The following is a 21623-nucleotide window of genomic DNA, read 5'->3' as shown; positions in this document are numbered from 1 at the left end:
TGTCACAGGGGAAACAGACCTCGCACACTGTGCAGTGCCACCGTGTCTCGACGTGATGCTTGCACTCATTGCAAGTATACACAAAGCGGTCCTGTCCCTGGTTGTGCAGCTCAACGAGCATACACATTGTGCTCCACTTGCACCTCCTGAGAGAGCTGAACTCCCAATGCTTGTCCCTGGCCAAAGTCAGGAAGGCATCACGACCATCCATCAGGTCACAGGAGAGCAAGGGGTCAGGGTCGATAATGGGGGGCAAAGTGTTGACCATGGGGCCGGAGTGGAGGTGGATGACGAAGAACACCTACGGCAGTCAAAGTAACAGTCACAAATAAACAAACAAACTTCAGGTCCAGGTCCATAATTGCTGGTCTGGTCTTGGTCGAAAACTGTTTTGTACGTTGGCTGTAAATGATTCTCACCTCTTTGTGCTTCTCCATGGTGGCGTAAAGCTTCTGGGACAAATCGTTTGCGACATTCGGCATTCCAGGCTTCTTCTTGTTAGCTCGACTGACGCTGCTTTTGTTTTTATTTGTCTTCTTGTTGTTTTTCTTCTTAGCATTTTTACTGTCACTTGGGGTACCCTGAGTACAACATATAGTTAGAGCATGAACATTTGTTAGCAGATTTAAGTATTACCTTAAATATGTAATTTAGTTAACAAGAGAGGACAAAGAATATTAATAAATAGTGATGCACCGAAATGAAAATTCTTGGCTGAAACAAATTATATACGCATACCTGCATATACACACACACACACATATATATATACATATATATATATATACATATATACATATATATATATATATATACACATATATATATACACATATATATACACATATACATACACATATATACATACATATATACACATACATATATACACATACATATATACACATACATATACATATACACATATATATACACATACACATATACACATATATATACACATACACATATATATACACATACACATATATATACACATGTATATGCCTGCGCGGAGCACATTTTGGGCTCCGGATGACGCCAATTTCGGATATATGTGACCTGGCCGTTCAGACCGCGAATGCATTGGATACGTATCCGATCTAGGACCACATACGAAAGCGACCCAGGTCGCATTTGAAACAAATCGGAATTGAGCCGTTGAGACTGTCATAAAAAAATCTGATACAGGTCACATTTAGGCAAAAAAATACAATCTGGGTCTCATTTGCCTGCGGTGTGGAACTAGCCTTAGTCTGGATTAAATTATATTATATGAATACAATGATGTCATGGTGAGTTAACCAAATGATTCCCAAAAAAATCTTTTCAAGTCATCTGGTGAAAATTCTATTTTTAACATCGCAATATATCGCAACCCCCCCAAAAATCCCAATGTCATTTTTTTCCAACATCGTGCAGCCCTAATATACACACATATATACACACACACATATATACACATACATATATATAATTATATATATATATATATACACACATACATATATACACGTATATATAAATACACATGTATACATACATACATACACACACACACACACACGCACATATATATGTATATATATATATATATATATATACATACACAAATACACACACATACATATACATACATACATATACGCATACATATACACATACATACATACATACATACATGTATACATGTGACAGGGCAATTTTGGCTTAGCATCCTTATTTACAAAGGTGTAAAAAGCTTGGACATTGAAGACGAAATCCCACAGATATAAATAGGGAATCTGGAAAACGGTAACATCAACTCTAGAATAAAATACAAGTTTAAGACTGTTGCCGCACCTCTGGAGTTTCAGAGGCAGCCGTGTTCTCCTCCTTCTTTCTCTCCTCCTCCTCCTGCTCGAGCTCCTTGATACTTTCCTCCAGAACATTGGGCCAGAAGTCTCCTTCAAAGTAGGGCAGCTCATTGGCGCTGGTTAGACGGTCTTCAGTTGCCTGTTTGAAAATATCCTGAGTGGAAGACAAAAAGCACAAGTAATTTAGTATGTGTTCTGTTAAAATCTACGTAAACAAAAACAAAAAAAAATGCAAATGGTGACGCAGTGGGAAACTTGCCATCAAACTTTAGATGTTCTTAAGGTATAGGAACCACACCCTGCCGCAAATAGTGGGAAAACTAAGTTAAAGTAATTGGGACCCCCCATAATTATTTAGAATTGTCAATAATAGCTTAAACTATAACTTTGACCCCAAAACAGTTAAATATTCTTTCAAACTCATCTTACAACACCACCCTTAAACATAAATGGCTTACAGATTTGAGTTTGGAACAAATGCACCCTAAGTGTTCATATACATGCACATGTGACAAGGAGCCTCCTTAAGTCACACTAACAACACAAACTAAGCTTTGCCCCTCCTCAACATACAAAAATTGACAGCGGGTTAATTTAACATCCTTCCTTGTTCCAATTGCATTACTGCTTTGGCAACCTCTTGAGGACCCAGAGTCCACCAGTTTCCCTCTCGATAAAACACAGGTGCTAATGCATGCTTTTATCTCCAGTGGCACTGATTACTGTTAACGCTCTGCTTTCTAGCATTCCCATACAAACTGTTAGTAACTTACTGCAAACTTCAGCAGCCTGTCTGCTAACGAGGACCAAAAAGACAGAGCATATTACACCATTTTGAGAGGCCCTGCATTGGCTTCTTGCGTGTTTAAGGACTCATTATAAGGTTCTTTTTTTTAATCTAGAAAAGCTTTCATAATCTTGGTTAGTCTTATCTTTTGCCATATCAACCTTTGCAGACCCTTTGGTCCTCTGGTAGTGGCCTTTTAATAATACCCAGGGTGAACTCTAAGACCCACGGCGAGGCGTCGTTCCAGGTCTACAGCCCTCGTCGGTGGAATAGCTTGCCGGACAGCGTCAGGGCCGCAGAGTGAGTGCATTGATATTTTTAAAAGGAGGCTCAAGACCCAGCTTTTTCGTCTCGCGTTTAACTGATTATGACTCCTTTGCTTCATGACAAATATTTATCTGTTTTCTTCTTCAATTACCATTTAACACATACAACATTTAATTTATTTTTAGGTAGTCTGATTTTAACTTAATACTATATATACTGTTTATAGGTTGTTGACTCTTATTTATTTTACTGTTTTATGTTGTTATTTAGTGTTCCAGTCATTATGCTTACCTTGTAGTCGTGCAAGATTCTTTCTCCGAAAGCCTTGTCCAGCATCTTCCGATACCAGTCCTGAAGCCTCTTAGGTTTGGGGATCTTCTGCTCGGGTGGATGACAGTGGAAGATGTAGTCATCCCCCTCACTTGGTGGACACGCCCAAATGTGGCCTTGAGCATAGCTTTACACAAGCACAGACCAAAAAGGTTAGACTTGAGAATTGCCGGTAAAGTGAACAAAAACATGTAGTGTGACAATTACCCGAGTTTCTTGGCATATTCTAGATAGCCAATCAGGATCTCATGGTACACTGCTGTTCTTAAGACCCGAGGTTTGAAGAAGTGAATACTGTCAAGATACGATATGTAGACTCGCCTGTGAAGATAATGAATCAGAGATTTAAATCACTTAATCCACCAAAGCAGCCCCCCTGCCACTGTAGATGTGCTGTACTACATATGCTGAAAAATTACATGTACCGACCTAGTGTTGGGGAACGGGCATTCAGAGCCGTACTCCTGAACATGCATGCCAAAGAAGCACACATCCACGCCATCAATCTCTTCAAAGGCGAAAAGTGCTTTGGTTCTGTAGGGAAAGGTCTCTGGCATCTCACCTGTATCCACAAACCTAAAGTCGTCAAGGGAAAACAATTGTTTGAATAAGTGAGATGAAAGTTGTTGTTTTTTTTATTAGAAAATAATTTTTGTCAAAACAATTGATATTGGATGATCTCTCATGGCATACTGGTTGAGAAACACTGTCATAAACAATTGTTGCTGTGGTTAGGTTGAGCACTACTTTTTGGCAGTGTACACATAAATAAGATACTCGAGGCAGGAAAAATGCCTTTAGCATTTATTATATTTTTTTTTTACATCAAGGTACCTGAATTACTCAAGGACTCGTTTCAGCCCTAATTTATGCTCAATGTAACTGTTACACACAGACTTGTACATAAGTCCGTGCCATTACACTAAAGTTTGGTTATTCTTAAGCAGTGTCATTAAGAGAAGTATCAATTAAATCTTATCGACGCCCCTCCCTTGTGTGCACACGGCAGACGGGTTTTAGATTCATGCTGAGTAGGTATAACAGATTGAAAAGAGGGCCTTAACGTTACTTTCTTCATCAGTGCTCGAGACTGTAAACAAAATGGGCTTGTCTGAGTAAGAATTTCATCTGGTCACGTTCGTGCGAGGGGGTACATTTTGAAGCTCCACCCAACGCAGGCACTGTGGCTAAAAGTCCCCCTCTTTTTCTTCTAGTTACCACATTGTGCGTGCGTCGGCAGCTGTGCACTTGCACACGGACCGCAGATGTGCAACTTGTTCAATTCATAAAACATTTCAGGACGTTATGCGTTCCACTCATGCTCATTGGTCCACGCATCCTTGTCAATAAACACGGCGCACATATTTATTATACAAATGGCGACCACGCGATAACAAAAAACGAAATCCCTGTATTTGTTGTAATGTTACAGTCAGATCTTTTCATATGAGCTCTCTAAGTGTCCATTGTTGTTGGCTGAAAACATTTTTGTCCTCCTATAAAAGGAATTGCCGGTTTTGTCAGCCATTGCTTGTTGCAAACAAATTTCTTATTCACAATACAACATTTTATGAATATCGTTACTCCAGTCACTGTCGATTAATTTTTACTTCATACGAAACTACGATAGGCCATTTAAGACAGCTATTCATCAGTTAGCATAGTTTTGCTGTTTTGTTGGCAAAAAGGGGGTGTGTTCACATCAGGGGTGCTAATAATTGTGCCACGTGATTTGATGTAAAGTGATTATTTCTTAATGTGTGATTTTTTCCCCCCCACTGAATAAATGCGCTTGAAATAAAAGATGTTCCTCTTCTTTAAACAATGTTGGCCTATATTATTTAGAAAAAAAAGGGAATTTATTAGAAGCTGAAGAACACGTCTTACCCAGGGATGCCAATTACATATGGAGGGCAGTGTAAATGAAAGAAATGTGGTGCTCTCACCTTGTTTTCATGCCTTGTTTAACCTCCACCGTTTTGTCAGAGCTTGCAACCACCCGCACAAACACTTCTCCGGCTTCCGGGTGGTTCTGTCTCTTCAAGAATTTATTCACACGATCCTCTATATACATTCCCAGTCGTGTTGACTGTAGCCCTACAGTACAAACACACAAGGAAAATACTTCTGAGAATTTGAAAGGGAAATGGTGCCGCTCGGGTGCTGACGAGAACCAGAGGGCGGGAGCACATTACGCCAGTTTTGAAATTGCTGCATTGGCTCCCTGTGTGTTTCAGGATCGATTTTAAAGTACTTTTATTAGTTTATAAATGTGTTAATGGTCTTGGGCCATCTTATTTATCTGATTTGCTTTTATCATACCAGCCCTCGCGGATCCTGAGGTCCTCTGGCGCCGGCCTTTTATTTATTCCAAGGGTGAGGACCAAAATGCATGGCGAGGCTGCATTCAGCCATTTTGGTCCTCACCTTTGGAACAGCCTGCCAGAGGATGTCAGGTCTGCAGAGACTGTTGATATTTTTAAGAGGAAGCTCAAGACACACCTTTTTAGTTTGGCTTTCAACAACTTTTAAATAATTTATCTTTTCTTTTGATTGAAGATAATTCTATGTTTTGCTTTGAATGTTTTAAAGCACTTTGAGTTGCATTTTTATGTATGAAAAGTGCTATATAAATAAAATGTGATTGATTGATTGATTGATTATTTTCAACAATTTGTAGAAAGTACTCTGCACACAACTCACTCACACGAACAAATATATGACACAAAAAGTGGTTCCCATCATGCCTTGATAAAAACCATAACGCAACAAGACGGGTGATTATGAGAAAACGGGACCAACTTTTTGCTGAGAACTTGTTGTCCTTCCGTGTTTTTCCACTCTTCTTCAAGCAGTTGTCACAGATGAATCTGTGGATGGTGAGGGTTCGATACAATACTCATTCATTGTGAAGAAGAGACATTCACAACCATGTTAACTTTGGACAGGACTGATTTCTCACCCAGATGGCCAAATAACCTCGTAGTGCAAGACACAGATCTGGTGCATCTTCCGTCCACAATCTTTACATTCAACAAACCTAAAGAGAAGCAAACATACGACAGATTTACAATGACAACATCATCTGTGAACGCTGAAAACTGCGACGGTAGCTATTGTAACAAACACCACTTGTTACATAGGTGAACTTGTAAGAAGAAAAATCTAAGTTTGGAAGGTTTTTAAGACCTTTGAAACAATAAGACTCTTTGTTTCACTGGACAGGAGGATGTTTTTTTTTTTTTATTACAAAAACGGGGTTTTGAGAGTTCCATCATAGGGTGCTCAATGCTGCTCCAATGTCACTTGGCGAGCCATGGGCAAGGGAGTGATACGCTTACAAAAAAGGCAATGCTACAGAGTTGAGGCTAATAAGTTAAAGGAAACTGAAAGTAAAATAGCAATATCACCATAAAAAAGGTTCCCTCACTCAAAGTGTGAGAGTTTGTGTCTACTTACGGCTCAGGTTCCAGTACATCGTTCTTTTTCTTTTCAAACTGGTCTTTTGATATCATCCTGATGGGGAATGTACAGGAAACAGGAGAGAAGAAAAGAGGCGAGAAAATAATGAATAGACATGAATTCTATGCTATGCTCTTCATCCACCATGCATGCCTTGCAGAGGCAGACTGCCTGAAAACATTAACCGAGTACGATAAAAGTACAAGTTAGCACCATAATTAATTACAGGCATGAATGCCTGAGAAGAACTCAATTCTATGACCGTGACAATATCAAGGACAAAAATTCAGACATTGTAAGCAATACATTGCTCTGTGAGCTACACGTACTTTCATAATGTACATAACTGGGAAATGACCTTTATGTTTGTTATTAGTCTGTTTACTTACGTCTGTGGCTGTGCAGGATCATCTCCCAACGTCACACTCTCTCCCTGAATCTCATTGAAGCACTTCTCACAAAAATGGTACCTGGGTGAAGGAACATTTCGCATTGAGCGCACTGTTTCATATATTGCTGAAATTTAAACAGCACAAGTTCCTAAACGAACAACACCATTTAAGATTACGTCCAGTTGTGGGCATGTAAAACTGCAATGTGAGAAAAGGTTTTCTGGAATGCAGCATATTATCCTGTGATCAACGCGCAGATGACTGTCATTGCAGGGTTGATACTGCAGGGGGTGCAATGGAACATAGCGCAAACAACCATACAGTGCATGAGCTGGATAAGATAAAAGGCAATGGAAGTTATTTTGGTGTTTTTGCTATTATTTGCCACTGATGTTGCAGCGTTCTGTGAGTTGTTCCCAGTTGTACAATGTGTTTAGAAATGTGACGAGCCTTTTGGGATGCTCTGATCACTGTGGTTGTCTGATTTGAAACCGTATGGTGTCACAGAATGCAGAGGTGTGATTCAAATGATTGTATTTTTAGTTTGTCACAACACAGAAATGATCTGATGAGTACCTGTTCTGGTAACTGTAGTACGTGCCTCCAGTTGGGATGGTACAGAGCTGTTTACCGTAACAACAGAGGGTTTGGGGGGAAAACTCAAACTGCACAAAACATGACAAAAAAAAAAAAAAAAAAGTCAAAACTTCTCAAAAGGAAAAAAAAAGTTTGCGATTTAATGTAACTGACATACAATAATGCTAATCTTTGACAAGTAAATGCGTCTCATTCATAGTATGTGTCAGAATAATATCATACATTATTTCTTGGACATCATACCTTCCTCCCACAGCAGTAGCCCAGGCTTTGCATGACTGGGTCGATCTCTGCCTCGAAAACCTCAGCCAGCTTGGAGCAACATTTGTACACACGGGATGTCTTGCGGTTGTACAGCCACGCGTTGTTGAACATCAGCCAGACATCATCAACGTATTGCCATGGGTCCTGGTACTGGCCTGTGTCCAGTTTGCGCTTTATTGTGGACAGATCTATTGGGTTCTTAACTATGTCAAAGTAGTCCTACAGAGAGAAAAGGACAAGTCTTGGGTTACACAGCAGAGCAGTGATACAAGCTAACGTGCAAGAAAAGTAAGATTATACCTGCTTCTGACATAACATTTTCTGATTTTAAAATCCGCTAAGTGCCAGCAGCCATTACAAGCGGCGGCGCCGCCGACTCATCAAAAAAATGAGGAACAACGTTTCATCTGTCTTCAGTTTCATTCATGCAAACAGATGACGCAACATCTGGCCACATACAGACCTACAGAGTTATCTTCTTAATATGTGACCGCTGACAACTTTTCACCGCGTTTCCCTTTTCAAATCATTTGAAAAGAGGATTCCGGTTTGATTTGTCACCGCTCTAGTCGCACGCACACGTCATGTATCAGAGCGCTGCAGTCTCTGCCTGCTCTGAACCTCGCCCCTTCGCTCTAGACGACCAATCAAATCGCAGCCAATAAGCAAACCACATTTTATTAAATCATAACTATTATATTGTAAATGGTTAATTGTTCAGCCCCGGTTCAAGGTTTACTCTACTGCAGGCGTGCCCAAATCCGGCCCTCAAGAGCCCCTATCTAGCCTGTTTTAGATGTCTCCCGCTTCAAACACACCTGACGGGGAATGACAGTCACTGATACCATCAGGAACATAATGTCTAATATGTACATAAAGATGCAAAAAGTATAGTCTGTATATGTATGCTTAAAGACTTATATTTACGCTTAGAATGCATTATTAGTGTGTTACTACAAAAATTTCGTCAAACAAATGCAAAAAATGCTTACTCAATTTGTGCATGGCTGACAGGAACTTTTTTTTTTATTCATTTTTGTTAATTTTTTTCAAACGTTGGGGTAAAAGAGGGTCTAAAAATGTCTGGCAGTGAATGAGTTAAGTATACAGTACAAGTATACAGTATGTATGTTTATAAGGTTCATATTAATGCTTAGTGAATTATTAGTGTGTTGCTATCAACATTATACATTCATATTCGCTAACTTAATTTGAGTCGTATGCGGCCTTTCACTTATTTCACACATTTACCTGCTTTCATTGATGCACAAAAATAGAATTTTGTTATTTAGTGCTGGATGGTCTGTTTTCCCTGCAGTATAGCCAACAACACTTTTACTTACTTGTGTGTAATATTCAGAGTGCTACACTCACCTGTTTATACTTGTATACACCTATATATTTTGTTTTATGAATGTAGCATGATAAATTCCACATGACGGACAACATTGTTTGATTAAAAAATGATTAATTCCCCTTATTATGCCCATCCCTAAAACATTTCATGACAGTGAGCACACATTTTCAAAGGTGTATGTTCATTGTGTGATGCATGTTTTCATGTGCTACCTACTGGAATACACAGAAGCATCGGGTCGACTGGCTGTCTGAAGGGCAGTGACTCTGAATCCTGTCGGTAGAGGGATTCCAAAGTCGGCATCAGGGCCTGCCGCAACTCCTCGGGCTTAAAGACTGAAAGATGAGAAGTTGAAACGAAAAATTATTGTTGAGTTACTTGCAAGAGAAAAGCATAACATCTGTTCAGAAAAACAAATACCGTGGGACAATATATTGAAGTACAAGCGGCTGGTATGTTTACAGCCACTGGATTTACACAAAATGGCTCAATGTTGCGGTTAATTTGCAGTTCTGTTTTGCTCCGAAGCGACAGTCTTGGTCCTATTCATGGCTTGGTTTCACCGACTGACCTTTTTTCCGAGAGGGCGAAGAGGAGGATGTTCTGTTTGTTCCTTCCACTTCCTCTTCTTTGGGTTCTGTCTTCAGTTCCATCTTTTTCTCCTCTACCTCCATTGGCTCCTGCTTTTCCTCTGGCTCCTCCTTCTTCACCAATGAGGAACTCGAGTCTTCATCAGTCTACACGGAAGAAGTTATTATGCGCTCCTTTTAATCCAAAATACTCAGAGATAAAAGAAGCATCTCTAACAGCCTGATACTTGGGGGCGGGGAAATATAGCTTCAACCCACCTCCATTTTAGGTTCAGTTTTGCCGCCAGCGGCCTCAAACTCAAGTTTGACATGGTGTGCCTCTGTTTTGACCTCCTTGACAGGCAGGTCGGCTGCAACGTGCTGTGAGTGCAGGTCAGCGCTAGCAGCTGAGGCTGGCGTGGGCACCCGGTTATCCAGACTAGGCCCTGGCTGAGACAGCTGTAAGGCAAAGAAAGAAAACTAAAGCTGTGATGCACACACAGGAGATCAACTGAGTAGTTGCATGCGTAGCTGAATGTAGAGCACAGATAAACGCCTCCCATATGAATTTCACGGTTCCCCTAAAAATGCAGCAATCCAGGTGTCATGGGTGCTACAGAGACTGGTGAAATGCAATTATCAGACAGCGAGGTGAAGATGATGGGACGGGTTGGCACATGACAGCGAGTTTGCAGGGCTCAGAGTGGAGGGCATGCGGAGGAGCTCGGGCTCACCGGTGTGGTAGGGGGCTGAGGCAAGGGCTGAGGCAGGGGTTGCGTCTGTGCTGATGAGGGGATCTCCACTTGTGTTTGGGGCTGACTTGGGCAGGGTGGGGTGGCACCTTGGACAGACGCAAGGCCAGACAAGGTGGGAGTGGCACTACGGCTGGAGGACTGGGGGAGGGGCAGGTTAGTGCCCGCCCCGGCCGTGGAGGCGGAGGAGGCCGCAGGCGGAGGAGTTGAGTGCAAAGGGGTTTGGGAAGAGGCTAGCTGAGGGCCCAGCGAGGGACCAAGTGCATTCAGGGGGAGGTTAGCACTCTGCTGCTGTTGCTGCTGGAGAAGACACACACACAAACGGAAGGCGGACAGGCACACACGAGAAGCACACAAACCAAGTTAGCAGATCAGACAAACAATCACCACACCGCACACCAGCACCAGCTTTTGGCAACCTTGGAATGGGAACAAATCAAATATAATTAATGAATTAGTGAGAAGTATGATTGGTTAAAGAGAAAATACTGAAGCCCAACTATAAAATAAATGCAGTGATGTGAAAACCAACTGTAACTTTCAGCTTCAACACAACAATACATACAACATTGGACACGAACGGGTTCAGCTTTATAAATGCTCGATGCTGTGACAGTAAAATAATTATAAAATCAGGATCTCAAAAGCAAAATTCCACACTTCATAATGTGACGTGCATGAAGACTCTCAGGAGAGGAATGCAGGCAAGACAATTACTGCCACAATCTCTTCCAATGAATAGTGCAGAAATACATGGACAATGACACTTGGAAACAGGGCTGAACGATTTGGAAAATAATCTGCTATTTTTCTCTGACTATACATCTATACATTTTTTTTTTAAGTTTGGCTGGTCCTCTGACTTAAGACTCAGGTGTGACTTGTATATCATCTCTGTCCTGTGAAAAACACAAGTCCAATTTTTGAAAAAAAATAAATGTTCACGTTAATGCGATGTCTGTAACGCGGAAACACCATTCACATAAAAATAAAAAAGATGAAAAAAAAATGGACATAAGTATTTTTCACATGACAGCGACTATATGCTAAATGTAGAGAGAGAGATGAAAGGAGAGGTGGTGACATTTATCTTATAGCATGGTCACGTCTGTGTTTTGTTGTCCCCCCCGCCCCCACCCCCAAATCGAAGGATTTGCAATTTGCATTCCACTACATCGCAATGCCGGTTTCCTTTGGATTAATCGTTCAGCCCTACTTGAACAAGGTAAAATGTAAACAATATAAAACATGAAAAAAAAAAAAGTGATCGGGGGCTCTATCTAAATGTTTAGTGTCAATGCCTTCTCAATTGCGTCAACTATGTTGGGGAAATCGTGTGAATAATAATGAACATTGTATTCAATGTCAAACAGCTAAAACACATTCCAACTCTCTCATGAGAGACTGTTGGAATTTGAACTGGAATTTGCAATGCTTAGGCACAACACTCATTTAGGCCTCACCTGAGTAACAGCAGCCTGTGCTGGTGGCTGACCCATCCCAGCTGCCAATGTGACATTCATTGCCCCTGTTGCAGAGACAGCAGTAGATCCTGGCGGGAACTGAGTCTGAGCCATAAACTGTCCCTGGCTGGCTGTCTGGCCCACCATGTTGCCACTGCTGTGACTGGCTATCATGCCCTGGGCTTGAGGCATCCGGGAGGGTGACATTCCCACCTAGAAAGCAAAAGCAAGCAAACGACACGATTAAGACACTAAGAAGATTTTTTTTTTTCCGGGTAAAGATCATTTGCATTACAAACATAGTAGTTGAATAACAATAAACCAAGGATAATGGTGAAATGCAAAACACTATGCAAGGATGTGTGCGTAATACTGTATCCTAGTCCCTTCAGGAATTCTACTTCTACTTTTGTGATTGTTGTTAAGAATAATGCTGCAGCTTTTCCAAAACCTCATTGGTAGAACGTTACAAGGGGCAATTTTTTAAAAACGAAAATAAGTAAAAATGTTAATATATTAAAATATTCATATACTATCATACACAATCAATGAGGCCTTAAACAGGAAGTCAACCAGAACTTTATTTTCAAGAATATGTTCTAAACAAGCTCACTAGTCCAAACACGGCATTCTTATTCAATTTTGCATTTGTGGAATATGATTTAAATAGCAAAATCCACCTGTTTTTAGCCATTTTCAGTTGACAGAAGTGGCAAAATGGCCGGCCCCTGAGAAGGCTAAAAGCGAATGGATTTTGCTGTGTAACTCATATTCCACAAATGCCACATTAATCAGAATGCCATGTTTCAACTAATGGGCCTGCATAGAACATACAGTGGGTACGGAAAGTATTCAGACTAGAGATAGACCGAATATCGGCCGGGCCGATTATCGGGGCCGATATTTGGCATTTTGGCGATTATCGGCATCTGCCTTTTTTTTTCCATTTCAAAAGCCGATAAATTAAAAGCTGGTTTATTGCAGCTTGCTGCGGCATGTTTCTCTCTCTTTCTCGCTCTGTGCTGCGCAACTGGTTCTGCCTCCAAAGCAGATTGGCCCGCCCACAGCACCAACTGATTGGTTCCTTGTGCAGTGGGTAACAGTCAATCAGCATAAAGCTGCCTGTGTCTCTCGCTACTAGAGCAGCACGGCACAGGAGAAATTCAAGCTATTAAACAGACTTTGAGGAAATGTTGATAAATGTCAGTCTACTTTAACTGATAACCACTTGCAACATTACTATGAGCCCTTCTATGTCTTATAAACTCAAGGGGCAGTTCTGCTTGCCACGGTAAGATGTCTAATTGCCTTGAAGCTAACCGCGCCATTGTTGTCACAATGCAGAGTTGAATGCTTTGCGAACGACATGGCTCCGGAGAGCAGTGAAGTTGCTGGTAGGGAAATGTTGATAAAAGTAAGAAGTGAGTGAGTGAGTGCGTGTCTGTGTGTAACCCACGTTATTGAAAAGCTAAAAACGACTCAAATTTAAAGAGCACTTTAAAACAACCACCGCTCCGCTCCATACAAAGTAGTGCTGTACATGGTGCAAAAATTGATGGCAGAGTACTGGATGTAAAAGTCCGGTCACATGCATTTAGAGCATAAAGTGTCACTTTTTCTGCTTCCACAGAAAGTCAGAACACCCACAAAAGGCAATGGAGAGAAGACACAGCCGTGTTGATGAGATTATTTTTCTGGCTAGTAGCTGTGTTGAGGATGCACTTTTCTGTTTTTGAACTTTAAAACAAAGATGTGTGAAAGATAAACATTTCAGTTATAGTGGATTTTTAGAAAACTATTTACTGTGGTAAACTTTAAGGAGATGTTTATTTTCATTGAAGTATCAGACATCTGAGCCTGGGAGCTCACGACACTTTGTTAGACAAAGTTGTCTATTTTCTAAGATCTAAAAAAAGCTTTAAAATGTTGTAATGTAATGTTATAATGTAAAAAGTTGTAAAGTTTTTTAATATACAGGGGCTTCAAGGCCTTTAAACTAAGTCAAGTGCTGGAGTTTTTATTTTTCAAAATTTTGACACCATTTCAACTCTTTTTTCTACAAATGAATATCGGCTTTAAATATCGGTTATCGAAATTTTTCACTGTCATTGCAGCCATTTGCCAAAATCAAAAACGTTCATTTTATATCTCATTAATGTACACTTGGCACCCCATCTTGACAGAAAAAAAAAACCCAGAAATGTAGAAATCTGCAAATTTATGAAAAAATAAAAACAGAAATATCATATGGTCCTAAGTATTCAGACCCTTTGCAGCGACCTTCATATTTAACTCACATGCTGGCCATTTCTTCTCATCCTCCTTGAGAAGGTCCTGCTCCTTTATTGGTGTCCAGATGTATTTAATTAAACTGATTGAAAAGGTCTATATAATACCTTATAGTTCACAGTGCATGTCAGAGAAAATGAGAATCATGAGGTCGAAGGAACTGCCCAAGGTGATAGGAGTCAGATATTGTGGCAAGGCACAGATCTGGCCAAGGCTACAAAAGATTTTCTGCAGCACTCAAGGTTACTAAGAGCACAGTGCCCTCCATAATCCTCAAATGGAAGAAGTTTGGGAAAAACTTGGAAAAAATGAGTTTGCTTTTTTGAATCTTTTTTTTTTTTTGTGGTTGTTGGTTTGTAGATTGACAGTGCAAAGAAGAATGTTGTTTTACAGCTCCTCTGGTTTAAATAATCATCAACTAACTTGATTTGAAAATGTTGCATCGATTCAAACACACATGAACAAAATCACTATGAACCACTAAGGTTCACTAGCGACGGATGTGTCTTCAAACTCAAAGGTGTCCGTCCCGCTTTTGTCGGCCCTCCTTACCGCTGGAACAGAGCTCATGTTCATTTGTTGTGGGTGGTTCATTGGAGAGACAGCACGAGCCCCCATCGTCGTCTGCGACATCTGAGCGTTGGGCATAGCCATGTGATTAAATTGATTGATTCCTGGAGGATGCAGAACAAACAATACTCAGCAATCGACACCCTGAAGCAGTGTAAAAACAAGCACATTGACTTTAGCAACCAGTTTATTGTTTGAAATAGTTTAATTGACTTCGGAATTAAATGCAATTACATCAGGTCTAAATTGCGAGACGTACCTTGTGAAACCTGCATGCGGTTCATGATTTGATTTGGCATGTTGGGCAGAGGATTAGGTCCATCTAAACACCAAAAAACACACAATCCACATATCTGAAATCGCTAACTATGCAAGTGACACATCATATTACAAGACACAGAATAGTGCAACGCAGTGCTCATCAAACTTTTACGCCAATAGCAACCTAAAAAATACAGTACTTTCCTATCCAAGCACCAACATAACAGAGGCTCGAGACTAAGGCCCGTGTCACGCGCTTGTACCGCCGTCAGGGATGCGGAACACAAAGAAACAACATGCTTTCTATGCAGATTAGAGCGTCACATTTTACATATTGATTCACTACCTAATGCCGCATTGCATATTGACATATTTTCTACTGAGGTGGTGCTACAAGACGAGTTCAGGCAATTTTCGTTGGTCAGTCTTCTCGATTACGCAGTGCTCGCTCCCAATAAAAGTACTCGAGAGCCGACATATAACCATCAGATTTCTGTAAATTACTACTTGTCGTCCTTTCGTGTCAACGATACTTGTCAGAAGTATTGCGTATTCTCCGGTGGAGGTGAGACTGTTAGAGGAGAGAATGCTGTTTTGCCACTACGCTGGTCGAGGCCTAACCTTATGTCAGCCAATCACAAGCCACTGTATTTGCACACTCACTTGCAAACCCCAATTTAATCTACCGAGCATGTCATATCGTAAATACAAGAACATTTTCAACCTCCACGGAACAGCAGATGGGAACTGCTCGTAACAAAATACGGCCAAATAGGAACACTTGGCATCCCTGCATTAATACCGTAACATTTTATACTCACTCTGTGGCCTGGGCTGTGGGAGACCAGGTTGCTGGGCACCCTGAGCAGCCATGGGTGCCTGATTGATGATCTGTTTCTGTAGTCGTGAGCGCCTCTTCTCTTCCAGTTCTTTTTGGATCTTATAGATTTTTTCCGCAAGGAAGTGATAGTATTCATCCTATGCAAAAGTTGACATTAATATCATATCAGTAGGGAATTCAACGATTAATCGAAAATGGATTAAAAATGGATTCAACCGATTAATCAATTCGAATCGAGACAAATCAAACTCTGACATCTCAGCACTCACAAGCCCTAGACAGCAACACCTAACAAAAGACAACCTACCTAGGTCATTAGAAAATACTAATTTAGAGTGCAAAAAAAATACGTCTTTAAATTTTTTTTCACTCTAGATGCATACCACACTTGTGTTGATCAAATTATGCGCTTGCGCCAAATATCATTGCGTAATGCATTTGAGGATAGCTAGATGGCTCGAATTGAATATCGGGAACTGAAAATCGAATCGGGGCTTCAGTGAATCGTTACATCCCTACATAGACTAACTTTGGTGATTTTGAGGCAGAATAAATCAGTAATAATTGTTTTTGGATTGATAAGTGGTCAATTTAGGCACCTACCCGACTATTCGCTGACTCGTACATGTCCCCCTCCACCTTTCTGGCATAAGCAACCAGGTTCTCCATCCGTCTGTCCTTCAACGCTGCTGGGTCTGGGGTGGGAAATATGGCTTGCACTCTGCAGTGGAACATTGGAATTGAGAGTAATGAATCTAAAATGCATCCAAGAAATAGTCAAGAAATGTATGGTTACAGTTTACCACTGGGGTTGGGCGGCATTACGATTATTTGGTATCCCACGGTGTCTAAAAAATAGCAATGGTGTCACATTGAACAGAGTCCTCCCAAAAAAACATGCAGCGCATAAGGACCTAATACAATATTAAATACATTTTTTGATAGCACCTAAATCTGTAGTTGTGTACTCAATTTAATATTACAATAACTATTCAAAACTAATAGTAAGTTGTAATGTTTGTTGTAACAGCGTTTTATTAGTCACATGACAGCCCATGGCGCGGCTCGCACATCAAGTGCACTGGTTGACCCAAAAATGCAACTGCTACAATTTGGCCTCTTTTTTTCGGTTCAAATGCCTACAGCGCAACAAGTTGCCAATCTGTGCAAGACATTTTGAAATGCTACAGAGGCTGACAATCGTTACGAAAAAGGAAACAAAATATACATCTCGGGCACTTCATTTACTCATTACTATTGTGATTAAATTGGATGTGTAATTTTTTGGGACTCTGATATGTTTTCGGCAAAAGTACAAGTAGTAGCCAATTCAAACTTGCTTAAAAGGTCAACGAACATCGATCGCGGACCATCTAACCAATGGACATAACACGATGTACAGGTAGCACAATTATTCTGTAAATTCAAATGAATTCAAATATGACTTAATGACTGCTGGACATCTACAAAGGCCTTATGCAGAGATTCAACAGCCTATAAAAGAGTCGATCCATATCAGTAAATAACAGTGTCATGTCGTCAGCATAGAAATGCACATTTGCATTGGACAAATTTAGACCCAAGCCATTGAGAGAAATGACAAATAGGAGGGGGCACAAAACAGAACCCTGCGGCACTCCCTTATGGACAGTAATTGCCACCCACGGGTAAGGTTATACACTTACAATTTGTGTACGAGGTGATTACGCAAGTCCTGGGTGACATGCTCATGCCAGGCTTTCCTGGTGCCTGTGGCGGATATGGGTGCTGCTGTGGGTAGGTTGCCCAATGAGCCTACAGCTGACCCATCTGACAACAGCTGACTAAAGATGGAAGAAACCAGGTGAGAAATTGCATGGAATATTGTGATTTTTTTTTTTTTAACAAGCGTTCAAAATCATGATTATGTCAAGCAGCTGCAGACAACACGCAAATCTACTGACTTGTTAGTGTTGAGTGTGTTGGGAAGAGAGTCCGGATGCAGACTGGTCTGTTCTGAAGTGGTCACACCCATTGCAGCACCTGTAAGGGCCATCTGATTACCTGTAATGACAATGTTTTGAGTACACGCCGGTGCCTTGATTTCGTAATCCAAGTTTAACTTCACCATGTACACATTTCAGTACTAAATTATCAAGTTAGCACAACTGGGAAAGACTGCCACTATCAAATCAGGACAAGACAACACTCTGACTTTACCAAGTGCATTGATGGATCTCATCTGTTGGGGAAGCTGTTGCTGGGCCTGAACATTCGGTGCACCTGGAGGCTGCCCGGGACCTGAGGCCTGCTGGGACTGGGCCTGCCCAGTGGCTTGGCTACCATAAGGCAGCCCAAGTGCTGCGTATGCTCTCTGCATGGAGCTGGGGTCGATGGGGGTTGAGGTATTGATGGTAGGGGCACTAGACTGGCCCACACCACCTGTCGACATGGGATTCTGGAGACTGGTATTGGGGGAACTCAGCATGGCTAGAGAGAAGGATCAAAGCAGCATTTAGTGAAGAATAGAGTATAAGTACGTAGTGAGCATTTTGCATGCTGCTATTTAGAAAAACAGTGATAAAAAGTCTACACACCCATTAAATACCAGGTTTTGTGATATACATAAAAAATTACAAAGTAAAAAATGGTTACACAAGTGTACCCACCATCTTACGACTAGAGATGTGGGTTCAGAATTAACCAATAGCATTCAAACTCATTAAGTGGGAGTCAGCGCACAACTGCAACCATTTAAAATACTTTCAACTGTTCTAGTAGGCTTTTCCTGGCAGTTTATTGCTTTCCAGTAAAAACTTGCATGTTTTGTGCCAACACTTGACTGGTATTTTGAACTTGAAGAACAACAGCTAAAAAGCATGCTGTATACTGATGAGCAGTGTTCTTGGCGCCAAACATAGCCTTTGGAATTATGGCCAAAAAGTTTCCAGTATGAAGTTTCCAACATGCGTTGTGTGGATTTCAAGTGTGTTTTTGCTAAATGAAGCCAGGTTATGTTTTTCTTTGTAAGATAAGGTTTTGCCACCCTGACCCTGCCCCTGCGCCAAAACCCATACAGTAAGAAGATGTTGTCACATGTACTAATAGCCAATACTTGCCACAAATTCCTGCAGTTACTTCAATGTTGCTGTCAGCCTTTCAGCAGACTCCCTGACCAGTTTTCTTGTCATCTTTTTATCAATTTCAAAGGAACACAGTTATTGGTAATGTCGCCGGCGGTGCGTCAGTTTCTGCGCTTGCTGATGACTGTCTTCCATGATAAATTTTATGCCTTTGAATTATTTTTTACTCTTCTCCTAACTGAGACCTTTGAACAATAAGATCCCTCTGATGCTGTGGAAGCCATTGTCAAGCCGAGCAAGACAATGGCTTGTGCCAAGATGTGACTGCAAAAATGTCTGGAAACGCCTTCTAGAATAGATGAACTTTAGGGGTTAATAAAAGGCGCTTAAAATCGGTCGCAATTGATGGCAAATGTTTGCCGACTCATTTAAAGCAAGTTTGAATGTAATTTATTAATTCTGAACACCGACACATATCCAGTCATAAAATAGTGTGCATACTTTTGCAACATTACATTACACCTAAATTGCTGTACAGGTTACAGCAACTCGGCCGAATCTGGCCAGCAACATCCTTTTAGGTGGCCCGCGAAGGCAAACCACGTCTCGACTTCATGTTTCTTTCAAATTGTCTTAACTTTTAACAACACTGAGATATAAGATAATGTAAGATTTTTTTGTTACCAATCGCCCGTTTAATTAAAATAAGTAAAAAAACTGTTGAGCAAAAAATTTACTGGCTTCTGATTTCAAAACAGGTATCTATGAATTTGCTGTATATATGTGATTATAAGGCGGTTATATTTATATGGGTTCGCAGTCATAACGGCCCTCCGAGAGCAACGATAATTACGATGTGGCCCGTGACAAAAATGAGTTTGACGCCCCAGGGTTATGGATAACATCAATGATGGAAGAAAGGTTTGAAATGATTGATCTTGGTCTAATTCTTTGATATGGTAAGAAAGAACACCCGGGCATTGTAATAGGGTTTGGTTGACATTGTACATCTCTTGTAAAAACTGTTGTAAATAAAAAAACAAAATGCCGATATTTGAATAGATTAATATATATATATATATATATATATATATATATATATATAAATATAAATGAACATGTTCAAAATTTCTCAGCAAAAAGAAAACCCAATAGATTTAACAATCTGAAAAATCTCAATGACCACGGAGCCTATTACTTGTACTTACGCTGCTGTGTGCGCTTGTCACTGGCGTTTTTCAGCGGCAGACAGACCGGACAGTCATGCCGTGTGCAATTTTTCCAGTGGGAGATTATCTGTCTGGACGATGCACAGTGAGCCACTGTAGAGAAACGATACAAGGAACAGGGTTCACACTCAAATAATGATTTACATATTTAAATGTTCAGATATTAAGATTTTTTCTCTCAAATATATTGTTATAATCATTTGTTTCAGTTGTACTGTGATTATTTTCTGTATAAAAATTAATTTGGTGTTCAAAAAAAACCTTTTTCAAACTTGAGTCTTGAAAGTCTTGAGTGACACCAAAGCTACACAATTATTTGAACAAAGTATTTTAATTGTGTTTGTTCGTTATTGATCCCACAGTGGGGAAATTTTCATTGTTAAAGTTTGCTGGATTACATTGGGTTGTCTAATATGGATCGATGAGATGCTTCGTTGCAAAAAGACCCCCAGAAAGCCAGTGATGAGCTGCAAAACTGCTTTGAAACTATGGACTGGAACGTGTTGTGTGATCCATATGGGAACAACACTAATGACCTCACAGAATGTGCAGTATAGCTGAATACATAATTCTCTCTGAGGACTCCATCAGTCCAACCAGCAAAGTGTGCTTCTTCCCCAACAACAAACTCTGGATCACCGGTGACCTGAAGGTTCTCCTCAATCAACAAAAAAGGGCTTCAGATCTGGGACGGGAGCGTTCAAGAGGATCCAGCATAAACTCAAGAGGAGCCTGAGGGAGGCCAAGTATTCTTACATTCGGAAACCGGAGCTCAAACTACAGCAGAATGACATCAAAGTGTGGTGTGAAAATATCCCTTGTACGAACTCTAAACGACATCAACAGAAAGGCACCCCGGAGAGTGCTAATCAGCAGAACTGCTTTTTCAACAGACTCAGCTCTGGACCCCTGTCGTGTCTGTGCACTGCAGCATCAAAGTGATAACACCCCCACACCCCCACACCCCTCCCTACCAACAGGTGAGAAGACAGGTGGAGAAAATACAACAAGGCTGCAGGACCTGATCGCACCCAGTAGTGGACTTTAACTCATTCACTGCCATTGACGCATCTATTTGTCTTTTCACAGTCCAGCCATTCAATCCCAGGATTTGTATTTATTTTTTTCAAACGTTAGGGTAAAAGAGGGTCTGAAAATGTCAGGCAGTGAATGATTTAATAGGATCAGGACCACCACTAAACCTCTCATCATCATAGGGGAGGAGATATGTGATGCAATACTGCAAATACTTGGGAGTATTTGAACAACGGGATG

General features: G+C 40.7%; 1 protein-coding gene across 3 annotated transcripts in view; it reads right to left on the bottom strand.

Moving 5' to 3' along the window:
- Window positions 1-21623, bottom strand: part of crebbpa (CREB binding lysine acetyltransferase a) — a 49072-nt gene that overhangs the window by 3682 nt on the left and 23767 nt on the right. The window contains exons 5-30 of one of the 3 annotated variants that reach the window (XM_086034248.1): window positions 20328-20441; window positions 18257-18526; window positions 18001-18100; window positions 17743-17880; window positions 16661-16778; window positions 16038-16194; window positions 15215-15277; window positions 14938-15059; window positions 12097-12309; window positions 10616-10930; window positions 10161-10340; window positions 9884-10049; window positions 9529-9647; window positions 7935-8174; window positions 7671-7759; window positions 7092-7172; window positions 6700-6756; window positions 6203-6280; window positions 6043-6110; window positions 5187-5337; window positions 3670-3816; window positions 3448-3561; window positions 3202-3367; window positions 1843-2010; window positions 420-581; window positions 20-301 (exon numbers count right to left, since the gene is read on the bottom strand). In XM_086034248.1, the coding sequence (XP_085890374.1) occupies window positions 20-301; window positions 420-581; window positions 1843-2010; window positions 3202-3367; window positions 3448-3561; window positions 3670-3816; window positions 5187-5337; window positions 6043-6110; window positions 6203-6280; window positions 6700-6756; window positions 7092-7172; window positions 7671-7759; window positions 7935-8174; window positions 9529-9647; window positions 9884-10049; window positions 10161-10340; window positions 10616-10930; window positions 12097-12309; window positions 14938-15059; window positions 15215-15277; window positions 16038-16194; window positions 16661-16778; window positions 17743-17880; window positions 18001-18100; window positions 18257-18526; window positions 20328-20441 (3878 nt within the window). Of the gene's footprint in view, window positions 1-19; window positions 302-419; window positions 582-1842; window positions 2011-3201; window positions 3368-3447; window positions 3562-3669; window positions 3817-5186; window positions 5338-6042; window positions 6111-6202; window positions 6281-6699; window positions 6757-7091; window positions 7173-7670; window positions 7760-7934; window positions 8175-9528; window positions 9648-9883; window positions 10050-10160; window positions 10341-10615; window positions 10934-12096; window positions 12310-14937; window positions 15060-15214; window positions 15278-16037; window positions 16195-16660; window positions 16779-17742; window positions 17881-18000; window positions 18101-18256; window positions 18527-20327; window positions 20442-21623 lie in introns of all 3 variants that reach the window. The other 2 variants (XM_086034247.1, XM_086034249.1) reach the window with 2 other exon arrangements.

Source organism: Filicampus tigris, chromosome 6 (genome assembly GCF_054856515.1).
Source record: "Filicampus tigris isolate MCC_2025a chromosome 6, RoL_Ftig_1.0, whole genome shotgun sequence".
NCBI lineage: Eukaryota > Metazoa > Chordata > Actinopteri > Syngnathiformes > Syngnathidae > Filicampus > Filicampus tigris.
Note: the sequence above shows the minus strand (reverse complement) of the source record. Positions and strands in the feature narration are given on the sequence as shown.